This window comes from Macaca nemestrina, chromosome 3 (assembly GCF_043159975.1).
Source record: "Macaca nemestrina isolate mMacNem1 chromosome 3, mMacNem.hap1, whole genome shotgun sequence".
NCBI classification, from domain to species: Eukaryota; Metazoa; Chordata; class Mammalia; order Primates; family Cercopithecidae; genus Macaca; species Macaca nemestrina.
In genome coordinates this window covers 134,096,944-134,110,201 of record NC_092127.1, presented here as the reverse complement: position 1 = coordinate 134,110,201, position 13,258 = coordinate 134,096,944, and the positions used below count along the sequence as shown (strand labels likewise).

The following is a 13,258-nucleotide window of genomic DNA, read 5'->3' as shown; positions in this document are numbered from 1 at the left end:
GACATGTTTTTTAGGATGGTAAGGCTGAAAAGTCTTTGTTTACCTGACAATATGGCAAGGACACCAGAGCATTACTGTGGGACTTACTATAAGAAAAGGAAAATAAGAGTGTTGCACAATTCTCGGACTTCAGAAAGCTTATGTTCGAGTCCTCCATTGCTGAACTATAAAAAAGGGAAACAGTCACAAGTCAGGGTTGCATCTGAGATGAATGTAAGACCAACTCTTGGCTGAGTGGTTCAGTTATTCAAAGAAGCCCCAGCTAAAGTTTACTGCTGACATTTAACAAGAAATTTGTGAACACCCATTCTGTAAGTCCCAGAGTTCTCTCAGAGCAGCATAACGGGCAAAATGTGTACGCCAAACTAGTGAATTCATGCAATCATCTATGTCAGCATTATAATTGTATGATTGTACTTAGAGTCACTGTAGCCTCAACTCTTCTATTTTGAACATAATTTCATGGGAAATAATCTACATAGCTCCCAAAATAATCTGCTTCTAATTATATATGCATATATATATGCTCTAAGATAAATGCTTCAAGCAGGCAAGACCTTCTGAACAGAAGTTGGCAGAAGAGTTTGCTTAGACAACAGCCATGCAGTGACTCATCTGTGTTTTCACAACACGTTTCTACCCAGCACCCATGTCTATTTGTAGCCTGACAATAAAGGCCCTATGTGAACCATCTCTGAGCTGTCTGCCTTTAAAAGCAAGGACACTGTTCTCATTTGACTCATTTGAGCTGCCTGTGCTTTTGAGAATAACCCACTGCCACATTTATGAAGGCATGTGACATAACTGCAGACTATTTCAGGCTCTGCCAATGCTTTTCTGCTTAGTCTTGGTCTACTGTTTAGAAAAGCAAGTGAAGTCAGAGGACTTCATCCCCTAAATAAGCCCACTACACCCCACTACTGGTATCTCTTGGGTGTAACTGTAAAAGACTGTTTTCATCAACACCCTACACTATAACTGGGATTCAAAATTGGAATTCCTGTCTATTTTGCTCATCTATCTTTATCTCCAGCACTTAAAACAGTGTCAAACACATAGTAGACACTCCATAAATATTTGCAATGAATGAATCAACTTCTGCCATAGACTTGTAAAATGACCTAGGCCTTAGCACCAAATCCATAAAATATTTTCTTATCCTGGTCCCAGGTCAAGAAGACTTCTCCTGCCAGAAAATCAAAAATTTTGTGTGGTAAAGTACACACCCTTTCAATCAAGAGATTACCTTCCACATATGAAATCACCTTACTCCCTAGTCCTTAAAATAGATAAAATTATTAATATTTGTTAAGTTTCAGTTCAACAAATTTATATTAATAGTCATTAATTTTCTATCCCTCTTTTTCAGTGTTTTTGCCACTTACTGTGACTTCTAGATGTATCAAATTGTAGTCTAGGAGAAAGACATTACCAATATGTTTCTTAAAGGAAAAAAGCTTCAGAAGAGAGTGAAAAATATGTTCTTCAGTATTTTCAAACAATCCACCCACAGTTTCAGTGAAATTATCAATGGATGTTACAAAATTTATTAATAAAATAATCAAATTACATCTGGAAAATTTCCCCATACATTTGAAAGTCAACTCCTAGGAGTCACATCCAGCAAACGGTTATTTTAGTGGACTACTTAACATCCTGAAGCACTGAAAGTATTTACGTTTCTCCTGAAATCTTTAGAACACAGAAAATAGCTAATTCCACCAGCAAGGCCTTTCCCAGGTCATACATCACAGAGGAGAAAAATACCAATTAACTATGTATGTTACATAATAGAGTCCTCTACTTTCCCAAAACTTACTTATATGGAAGTTCATCCATCTAGGAGGGATCAAAACAGATCTGAACAGATTTCTTCTCTACAGTTAGATGCAACATTATAAAGCCAAGTCTTATGAGGTTGCAAAGAATTACAATTCAATTCAAAAAAGTCAATAAACTAATACACATAGGCAATATTGCAATGTCCCCATCTCAATGAGGATGTCCACCAAAAAATGTTTAAAAATTATCTGCACAACACAAGAAAGTCTCTATACATTCTGACAGACTGACAGACGGAAGACAGTTTTGTTCTTACCACCCTCTCAAAATCACAGCTTTCTTCTATTTTCTTAACATGTGGTTGCCTGTATTAACTTCTTCAAGCTGGCCATAGGGTGTTCCCCCAGTGCCATCTTCTCCATTTTTTTTTCTTGAACGATCTGTTTTAGTTATCCTTATGCTGTCATTTAGATGAAGAATAGCTGTGCAACTTGGATATAGACCAACTTTTATAAAAATTCTATTACTGACATCACTCCTACAATTTAATGTATTCATTTTTGTCTTACAAATGAGAGGAAAGGAGACAAACACGCTCTGTGTATTTCATCTCTATGTCCCATTAGAGTTGGTTCTTATAACCCATGCTGCAGATCTCTCACTGGTAACACAGAGATATGTATTCTTTGACCAGCACGATGTTATTTTCTAAAATGTTAATCAGTTGCCAATATTTAAAAATTGCTGGTTTCACTAAGAATTAGAATTTTCAGCCTCTCTTTGAAGATCAGAGAATGAAGCAATACTGGGTACACATTCACATGGGAAAAAGCAAAGCTGAGTGGCAACTGCTTCTTTCTGATGGAGCATGAACTCTCAGAAGTCATCACAGTCTCCTCACTGTGAGAAAGTCCAAGTTAGCTATGTGAAGAAGTCGTGAGGAGAGTATCCAGACCCCAAATATTCTGGACATCCTAGCTTAGGCACCAACACATGAGTAAAGAAGCTGCTGCATGACCTCAACCTCTGCTGCCATCTGACTGCAAGTGGATGAGGGACCAAAGAGAGAACTACTCAGCTGAGCCAACTCACCATCCAAACCATGAAAGAGAGTCATCAAATGGTTGTTTCAAGCCTCTAAGTTTTGGGGTAACATGCTGCGAAGTGCTGGATAAGAACTAAAAGATAAAACTGCACTTGACAAACTAAAATACAATTGTATAATTTCTCCCTTTTTACTTAGGTCAACACAGATGTTATAATCTCCATAGTATTTTTGTATTTAGACAAAGATCTAAAATATGCATGTGCCCAGGAAAGAAAGCCAAAGTAGAAAAAAGGCAATCCTATGGAATCAGCTGCATTTTTTAAAAAATAAGCTGGCTGGCATCACTTAGAATACCACATATATTATACAATACTATACAGTAAAGTGAAAGAAAAAGTATGAAAAGGGCTTCAATCTGGTCCTTTTCATAGGAATATAACTTCATTCACTACTTTGTATTCATCACTTAGCACACTACCTTTTTTCAAATGATTGGATCAACTAAAAGTAATTTTGGACAAATTTTTCTGGTTGGTGGAGGGAACCAAAAACATCTTTTCTGTCACCAAAACTTTAGCTATTATTGTTGCAAAGGAAAGGTAATGCTATCTGCGAAGTAACCAACTAATTGTGGTTACAATTAATCATAGAAAATAAGTCAAGCCAGAGTTGTTACAACGTAACGAGAATCAGGTCCACCTACAGGAGATGTAACTGTTAGCTTGTATTCATTAAAACCAAATTTTACTGGTAAACATGCAAACCCAACTTTGAGCAAATCACTCAATGGTTCCATGCTATTTGCTCATGTGTAAAATTAAGCTAATCATACATTCCCGAAGAAAGTGTAATCATCAAGTTTAACAGAATATGTTTCACATAGTCAAAGTAGTAGAAGATCTAAACCTTGTGCACTGTACAAAATTAAAGCAGCTGATATGCTTTTGCCCAAATAGAATTGTATATCCTCATTTCCTTCCCTTCCTTTCCCCACTTGTGACTCAAGCCAGATTTCATCGAGCTATTTTTATAATTACTAAAATGCTGGAAATACAGCAGCAGGCCAGAAGCAAAGTAAAATGCAGCATCCAGCAAAAGAAAGAAAATCACGCTGAGTAACTGAAAGGCCATCTGCTTCTAACGGAGCTGTAGGGGTGAGGAAGGCAATCTGGGCTGTACTATTTGTGTCCTCCTCAAAACCATACCCACCTGCATGTTGTCAGTGGCATCCCCAAGCAGTCCTCCAAAAGTGATAGCATTAGTTACAGTTGCCAGATAAATGAAGAGAATTGCCGAAAGAGCTTGAATATTTAAAGCATCATAAAAATCACTGGCAAAAAATGGCGCTTTCCTCTTTATGTCTTTAATTAGTCCACCACAGAACCTGGGCAGAGAGAATGCAAACATCCACTAAATGTAAAGTAAATTACCATCAAATTAATCAAGAAGTAACTCATTAAATCAAACATAACATATTTAAAATGCTTGAATCAGTGACAAGATACTACTTAACCACTTATGATGAAACCAGAAAACTATAAAGGAATAAATTTTCTTCTATCTCTTTCTTTTTGGGTCACCAAGTTAGGTGTCACATTTCCTGAAGACCAGCCAGTTGGTCTTTAGAAAAGAGTGAACTGTGTAAATACATTAACATTTTTCATTGCCTAGAGAAAAACATCCAAATATGTGAGCAGATCATATAAAGGCCCTTCATCATCTTGCCATAGTACCCTTTCCACTCTCATTCATTCATTCATTCACTCACTCATTTATTCATCCATTCTTTCATCCTCAATAAATGCCGTTAAGCACTTGAAATATGCCCACACTCTGGCACTCTTCTAAGTGCTGAGGACATAACAGTGAACAACATGTGTCAAAAAGACTCTGCTTTCATGGAGTTTACTCTGGGGACCAAAAGGAGGCAGACAATAAATGAATAAATGCAACACATAGTGATAAAAATCAAGAGAAAAATTAAATGGGGAAGAGCATTATGTAGTACTGGAGAAAAGGTGGTTGAAATTTTAGACAAAGTGACCAGAAAAGGTCTCCAAGAAGGTGACTTTAGGGTAAGGACTTGAAGGAACTAAGGGAGGAAGCCATGCAGGTGTGTGATGGGAGGAAATGCAGCTGAGCCACATGACATGTGTCAGCAGGTCAGTTGAGTGACTTGCACATCAGTCTACTCACCCTCCCAACCAAACCTCAAACCTCAGTCTTCCCCAGGGTTTCTGCCTAGAATGCCCTATTCCAAAGCTCAACAGCTCTCTGAAGCCTTGACCTTGCACTTATAGTTCGTATTTCCACTCTTGGCTATCGCACTTTATTAGGATTGTCCATCTATCTGTCTGCGTACCCACTGGACCTTAGCCGCACTCAGTGCCCTGCTTCAGTTTTCTTAGTATTCACAGGGCTGTGCATGGTACCAGGCATACTACAGACACTCAGTTTAGCAAAGGTGAAATATAAAAGAATGAAATATATTCTGATTAAATTAAAAATTAAATCCCAAAACTCCTATCTGTAGAAAAAGGAAAGGCTATTCCTAATGGAAATAATTTTCAGAAAACTATTCAAAGAAAGGTTAGGGGAGGAGAGGAGAGAAGATTTTATGTTCTCTATCCTTTGAGAATAAAGGAGAGGGGAATAATGTCCTGTTAATTTGGGAGAGAAATCCAAGTGGGTCATCAGGAGAATGAAATAACTTCATTTCATTCAGATTCAATTGCACATTATAATGACATACCTCTTCATTTTCAAAAACCCTCCAGTGTTTTTAAAAAGTCATATCTTCATAAAATAAGTATCCCACTTAAAATCTTACTTAACACCCAATAAAAGGAAGAATCTAATGGGAGGGAAGGAAGAGTTATCATGGAAAGAAATTAGCTGAAGCAATTTAGGAAACCTGAATTTCCAACTGCAGGCTAAGGAGGCAGAACAGTGAGAACTCATTCCTGTATCATGTTACTCACTTTTAAATGCACATACAGGTGAGAAATGGAATTATGAAAGCCAAGAGGTTAAGGCTGGTACATCTGTCAGTCCTCTGCCAGCTCTCTGACCCTAACATGCCCTCAGTCATTCTCCCCTAGTTTCTCTGGCTTTGGTGCCAGCCCTACCACACACCAGACACTCTATTGCAGCCCATCCCACACACCCACCACACCCACATGGTCTGTCTCCCACCTCCTGTAGCACTTTCTTCAAACGTTGCCATTCTCTGTAAGGCCTTCTCTGACCACTCTTATCTAAAATTGGAATACAATACTCCCATCCTCAAAGTCCCTACTTCTGCCTTAATTTTCCTCATAAAACCATCACCACAGTTACTTATTCACTTATTGTTTATGTCTTCTCACTACAATACAAGATCCTTATGGGAATACAGTATCATTTAATTCACTGCTATATTCCCAGGGCCCGTGACAAATAGGTATACCGCAAATATTTGTTGACTGAACAAATGAACAAACTAGTGAATAATATGCTGATAGAAAGATGAAGGGAAATTTACGTTTAAGGAGAACCTCATCATGAATGGCAAAGGAAACTGTCAGTTACCGTCCAGTTCGCTGCAGTTCTTCACAATCCCCATGTCCTCCTCCTCCGTGTCCTCCATCATGGGGTGTATCCCCATTCATCTGAACATTCTCTCCACCTGAGTACATATTCTTTCTAAGCAAGACAACAGAGCCCAAGAGTATATTAGTTTATTTTATTCATTTGTTTCTTAGCTGTATCATGCTCTGGCTAATGGAGAGATGGAGTGAAAACCCTTAAGGTGAAAGATTGTTATTTCTTTCTGCTATCTGACAGACGATTCTTTAAGTGTTACATTTAGAACCAATACAAATGACTGGATGAATAGGAAAGTTGAATGAACTGTGTGTGTGTGTGTGTGTGTGTGTGTGTGTGTGTGTGTGTGTATATGTGTGTGTGTGTGTGTGTATATATATATATATATATTTTTTTTTTGAGATGGAGTTTTGCTTTGTCGCCCAGGCCAGACTGCAGTGGCAAGATCTCGGCTCACTGCAACCTCCGCCTCCCGGGTTCATGCCATTCTCCTGCCTCAGCCTCCCGAGTAGTTGGGACTAAGGCGCCCGCCACCTCGCCCGGCTAATTTTTTGTATTTTCAGTAGAGACGGGGTTTCACCGTGTTAGCCCAGATGGTCTCAATCTCCTGACCTCGTGATCCGCTCGCCTTGGCCTCCCAAAGTGCTGGGATTATAGGTGTGAGCCACCGTGCCCGGCCATGAACTGTGTATCTTAAAAGAGGGAAACTGTTTCAACTGGGAAAAAATAGATTTCTAGAAAATTGTTTCTCTTCAACTATTTTACCCAATTTCTTAACCGTGTACATCTACAAGGACTCATCTTCAGTAAATTTGTGTTTCCAGAAATACAGGGGGTCCCCAAAACATCCCCTAAGAATGTCTGTGATACATTCCCATGTAGTAATCTGAGATCTCCAATATATAATAACTGAAGAACATCATACCACATAACATTTATTTTACAGTGTCAAGGAAATGTGAAACCAAGGCACACAAGTGATCTATCTGAGAAAATACATCCAGTTAAACAGGAACCTGAAAATATTAGAACAATAGGTTGACTTCACTTTTTTTTTTTTTTTAAATACAACCTCCTTCTCAGGGTCATCCCAGCAACTGAAAATTATCAACTGCCTATAATTTACCTTTTGTCAGAGGATGGAAGACTCTTAGGAGGCTCTATCCTAATTGCTGGATCCCATTCCCCAGGTGGAAGGACAATGACTTCATCTAGGAACTCATCAATACCAGCAATCAGGTCGTGCCTGTCTTTTGCTTTATAAGCAATGTCATGGAACACCTAAAGAATAATAAAAGATGTGTTCATCCAAAAAGAGAACGCTGTACATGCTTCACACCATGTCCAGCCTGAAGAAGGCAGCCCGTAACAACTGTGCCATTAATATTAATCCAGCCACTCTCTGAGAGTCCCTATTATTCAGCCTGTCACCCAAAACATAGGCATTCAGACTATGATTTCAAAGAATAGAGGCAGAGGCCTGAAGAAACAGCTATGTTTTTATGTGTTTTTTTTTTTCCTACCAATAACACAGAACAACATTGCCTTTCAGCTCCCACTGGTATGTACCACTACTGATACAGTTGCTATGGAAGCCGGATTAAAATGGCTTGGAGAAATACACTGAAGAGTCACTCCCTGAAATAAAAACTACTGGGATAAAAATTGCTGATAACTCAAGAAGGAAAAGATCAAGCTGAGTGTTAAGATCGGGTTAAGACCCAAACACTGAGTTCTCAAACACATAATGTGAGACATTTAAAAAAGAAAAATCTGGGCTATATTGGCAGCACATTAACCAAAGGGCCTTAAATAGTCGATCATCTGTCTATCTTTTAGCAAGGCAACAACTAACCCATCTAATGCAGCAAGTGCTTCGTATCTTTTATACAGATCTCCAAAGAAAGAGGTTCCAAAATGTACACAATCCTTTCTGTCAATCATTCCATGTTTCTAACACAGCTGATGAACTGAAATTTCTTTACACATAACCTAAATCTTTCATACTTCATAAGTCAAATTCTTTAGTCTTCAGAAGAGAAGATGGTCCCACTTCTCTAGGAAAAGAATTTTTAAAAGCTATCAATTAAGTAACATTTAATGGTCTGGGGGTTGTGGGGTTGAGGGGAGGGTGACACAAAATGCCAGCACATAATCTGTGGCTGATACAGCCATCCTCAACCTTATTTTCTCTTGCTGTTTCCCATGATAGAGACTGGAAAGTCACAGATTCACTTTCCTAGCCAACTGTGCAGATGAAAGATGAACAATTTCAACTAATAAGATATAAGAAAAAGGTTGTCTGGGAAAGCTCTAGAATACCTGTTTAAAAAGGGAGATACAGCTAGCATTACCACACCGTTCTTCCTACTTTGAATAAATACAGATAAGATGACTGGAGCTGATGGTAGGCAATGTCGTTTTACCATACTGACAGGAAAAAAAAAAACCATGCTATTTTAAGACCATAAATTTAGCAAGAGCCTTCGCTCTTGATTTATCATTAAGCCATTATGTTAAAATAACCCCAGCAACTACCTGCCTCCAAACTTCCAAATAAATCCCAAATTGTTTAAGCCACTCTAAATCTCACTTGTTAATTAATCTCACTTGTTAATCTCACTCTTAATTGATACATCTAAGGAGAAAGTATTTTTTAAAACAGAGCTAAATTATAAAAATGCAAAAAATAAAATGAATCCACTGAGATGAGTAAAATAAATGTTCCCTTGAGGGAAAAAAGCAGCATAGCCATAAAGCTCTCAGTCCCAGAATAAAATAGCTACCTGAGTAATAACCACATGGAACATCTATAACTAAGGTACCCCTTTCTCTACTTAACACATAGAAAAACCGACAAATCAAGCAATGAAGCAAAAGCAACACATTTGGGGGAATAGTAAGCCAGAAAGACCCAGGAGCAGAAACGAATGATCCTCTATTCTAACAGTATTTCTCCTCCTATGGGAATAGTTCAGAGTTTTGTCATATCTCAAATGCAAGTAACAACATCCAGGCTGTTATGAAAATAAATGGGGTCATAATTCCAAAGTACCTGTATAGATACTCTGCCATAATGGTTGCTAATGCATTTTTAGATGTGTATCATTCCTTCCCACAAAATAAGAAAACCATAAAAACATGTACTTTCTGACACCTAAGAAAAAATGCATTATCCATTTTATTAGACATTATTTTATAGAACCCATCATGTCTGAAACAATATAGTATATAGACATTTGAATTCCCAGAATTAGTGTATTAAAACTTCAAGAGACAAAGTTTAAATTAATACAATGACCTTGAACTTTTTTTTTTCTTTCTTTTTGAGATGGAATCTCGCTTTGTTGCCCAGGCTGGAGTGCAGTGGCGCGATCTCAGCTCACTGCAACCTCTGCATCCCAGGTTCTAGCGATTCTCTTGACTCAGCCTTCTGGGTAGCTGGCATTACAGGCATACACCACCAGGCCTGGCTAATTTTTGTGTTTTTAGTAGAGACGGGGTTTCACCAGGTTGGCCAGGCTGGTCTCAAACTCCTGACCTCAGGTGATCCGCCCACCTCAGCCTCCCAAAGTGCTGGGATTACAGGCGTAAGCCACCGTGCCCAGCTGACTGTGAACTTTTTAAAGAATATTTAACATATATCAGTTTTAATAAATGAAAATATTTGGCAAAAGAAATACAAATATGTTTTATTCCAACAGAGTTTAGAATCCCATAGAAAACCAAAAGGCATGCCTTGAAACCATATAGGATTCAGCTCACTTGTCTCAAATGACTGTACCTCAGGTTATAAGGAAGTGTAGTAACCACATAATTCTAACTGAATAAATTATCACTGCCAATTCACAGTATGACAACAACACAAGTAGGACATTCACAGAACTCCATCTTCCTGATTTCCTACCTCATCAGACATCAGGGTGGCAATGGCTCTGCCAATCTCATGGTAGGACTTGGCTTTCCCCTTAGGACCTAAGAGAATGAACAAGAACCTAATGGAAAAGGAAAGAAGCAAAGGCTATAACACACATTTCATCAACCTCAACATACATAAAACTCAGAAATGTTTAACTTAGTTCATTACAAGGTTAGGTCTAGAATTCACCTTTACAACAAAGGTAACATATTATTGGTAATACAGAATATACTCTTTTGCACTATTGCAAAACACAGTTCATTGTTCAGTTTATTTGGAAGCAAATGAGAATTTAGCATAGAAACCTGAGAAGCTTCTTCACTGAGCAGGGAAGGTGCACTTCAAGCACTTAATATGAGTCATTCAATCTTTCTATTTTAAACTTTTTTTCTCTCTCCATTTCTACTGATTTTCGGAATCTTTGGAACAAACCCATTAAGCACAATAACTAGAAAGACTTAGTGCATCTTCACATTTCTCTGACTTTTCCTTACCCAATATGGGCAGTGACAGATGATCGTCTCCACACTTTTAAGAAATATTTCTACTCAGAAGTGACTGGGAATCAGCAAAAACCAAGTCCTCTACAAGTAAGCCACATGCTGACAGCCAAAGTAAGGAAAGAGAAATATGAGAGAAATTCAAAATAAAGCATCATTCACAGACAGTCAAAACTCTTTTGTGGGTGTCCTCTTGTCATTTACCAATTTTTTTTCTTCATAATGCACAAAACATTGCTCCATAGCAAACAGGTCCTGAGACATGCAATAACAAATTTAACCCCACTTCGGTTCACTTCTAATCATGTTGGAAAAAAATCCCTCACTGATCACACAGGGCCTTTGCCTTTGTGGCATGTCAGCACTGGGGTTGAGGGAATCTGATAAGTAAATGGGTAAGAAAAAATTTACAAAAAATATACAAAAGGTGGCACTGGATAAATCCCACCTTGATATTGATCATGTATCAGCTAACAGGGAGATAATGAGGACAATAAAAATGATAACATCATATGCCTGCCCAGCTTGTAAGGCCTCCAAAGCACTTCACATTCATCACTTTATTTACATTTCCATATGACCCTCTGCAATAAAGAAGGTATCCTATTCCCATTTAATGGTGAGGAAAGTGAGGCTGATGGAGGTTAATGGAAGAGCTCAAGATCTGTGCCTAGTAAATGACAAAGAGCAGATATATCGGCATTCTTACCTCCTGTTCTTTTCACCACATATTTCTGTCTAATACTACCCACCCAACTGATATACCAAGGTTGTGATTTAACAGAAGTCCAAAAATGACTTCCACAGGTCACTCTGGGGAAAGAACTTCTCGATGCTTAGCCAGGGACAAGAAATCTTAGGTAAGATTTTTACGGTACCAGAAACGGCTTGTCATTTTGCTTAGCAGAATTTTATTTTTAACTTACTTATTTATGTACCTCACTTCAAATGAAAAAGGACTGACAGCAAATACTTTAAGAAATGTTTGGGTCTGTTCTAAAATGCCCTTGAATGTATGATTACTTTTTTTTTAATCATAAAATTCAACCCAAAAGGGATTCTAAAATCCCAGAAATTAAGAATGTGAAAAGGATCTGAAAGTTTGAATACTCAGGTTTTATACCAGAATAACCATAAAACCACTTAGCACTTATTTGCTTAGAAACCAGTTCTGAAGTGAAGTAGTACACTCAATTTCACGTGTTACCATAGTAGATAGCAATCAGCAAGCACCAAAGTCTGTTCAAATATGAAGGAAGTCATTATTTGAATTGAATTTCAGCTCTTCTAACACTGAAGTTCAATTGACACTGAACTTTTGTTCCTTTGAAGCTGGCCCCTAATTATATGCCACTACGTATAGTATTATAAAGTGCTTCTTTGGGACTGTGAAATGCATTTTTCTAAAGGGACTGATCAATGATTTGAGTGCAACAAACACAAAAAATATTTAATGATTAAGGCAAAATAATGCTTTAATCACATTCAGAAACACAAATACTGGTCACATTTCTCAATTTATTTTGCCTGTCTACAAATGGTCATCTTTCAATTCAATAAGGGTGTGGGTTTAGGCGAAAGGGAGCAGATGCTGTGCCACAAGGGAAAATATCTAACACCTGGATCCTTAGTACATTTTTAAATAATGGATTTCTTCTACTTCCATTTATTATTATCTTCAAATATCTAAATACTAACTTTTCAGTAATGCATAATATCCAAAACTTTTCCAAATGCTCTGTATCTCTTCCTACCTCTCCCTAGCGCCTCCATCATGATTATAGCTTACAAATACACATTATGGAAATGTATTTATCAACTGACACATGAGTTAATTATCAGGTTGACTATATAACAACAAAGCCAAAACACTGTCCAGTTAGTAAGAAAACATTATTAATAGTCCTCAAGCATAAACTTTGGCAGGCAATGGGTATTCCAACAGCTGACAGAGTAATGAATGGAGCCTCCAAGTTACATCCTATGAGAGGAGGACAGACATTTTCTGCAAAATATTTACTCTTTATTCTCTGCTAAATAGAACCAGTCAAAGAATGAAAGGAAGCAGCAGATCAATGGTGTCTACACGACAGCAATAAACCCAGTATATGAGAATTATATTGGTTTAGTAACACAGATATAAAAGTAGTATTCCTTTTTCCTGGGTAATGCAATTTTTATGTTTTAAAGAAGGTATTTCTTCATTAATGGAATAACACCAAGTGCCAAACCAACACGGTGGATATACCAGTTAAAATGTTCACATTACTCCAATCAGGAATAATTCAGTAAATCTGCCTCCTTAAAATGACACGTAGAGAGAATCCAAGCATTCATAAGCAGCAGGAAACATAACCTCCAGCCAAAATGTCATCTGGAGGAGTTGAGACCCTTAAGAAGCTTCTAATCTGGACCTCATTATTG

General features: G+C 37.8%; 1 protein-coding gene across 7 annotated transcripts in view; it reads right to left on the bottom strand.

Moving 5' to 3' along the window:
- LOC105477324 (solute carrier family 4 member 4) overlaps positions 1-13,258 on the bottom strand; it is a 504,202-nt gene that overhangs the window by 118,541 nt on the left and 372,403 nt on the right. For all 7 annotated transcript variants that reach the window (XM_011733788.3, XM_011733790.3, XM_011733791.3 and 4 more), the window contains 4 exons: positions 10,323-10,410; positions 7,542-7,696; positions 6,401-6,514; positions 4,040-4,214 (listed from right to left, as the gene is read on the bottom strand). In XM_011733788.3, the coding sequence (XP_011732090.1) occupies positions 4,040-4,214; positions 6,401-6,514; positions 7,542-7,696; positions 10,323-10,410 (532 nt within the window). The remainder of the gene's footprint in view (positions 1-4,039; positions 4,215-6,400; positions 6,515-7,541; positions 7,697-10,322; positions 10,411-13,258) is intronic.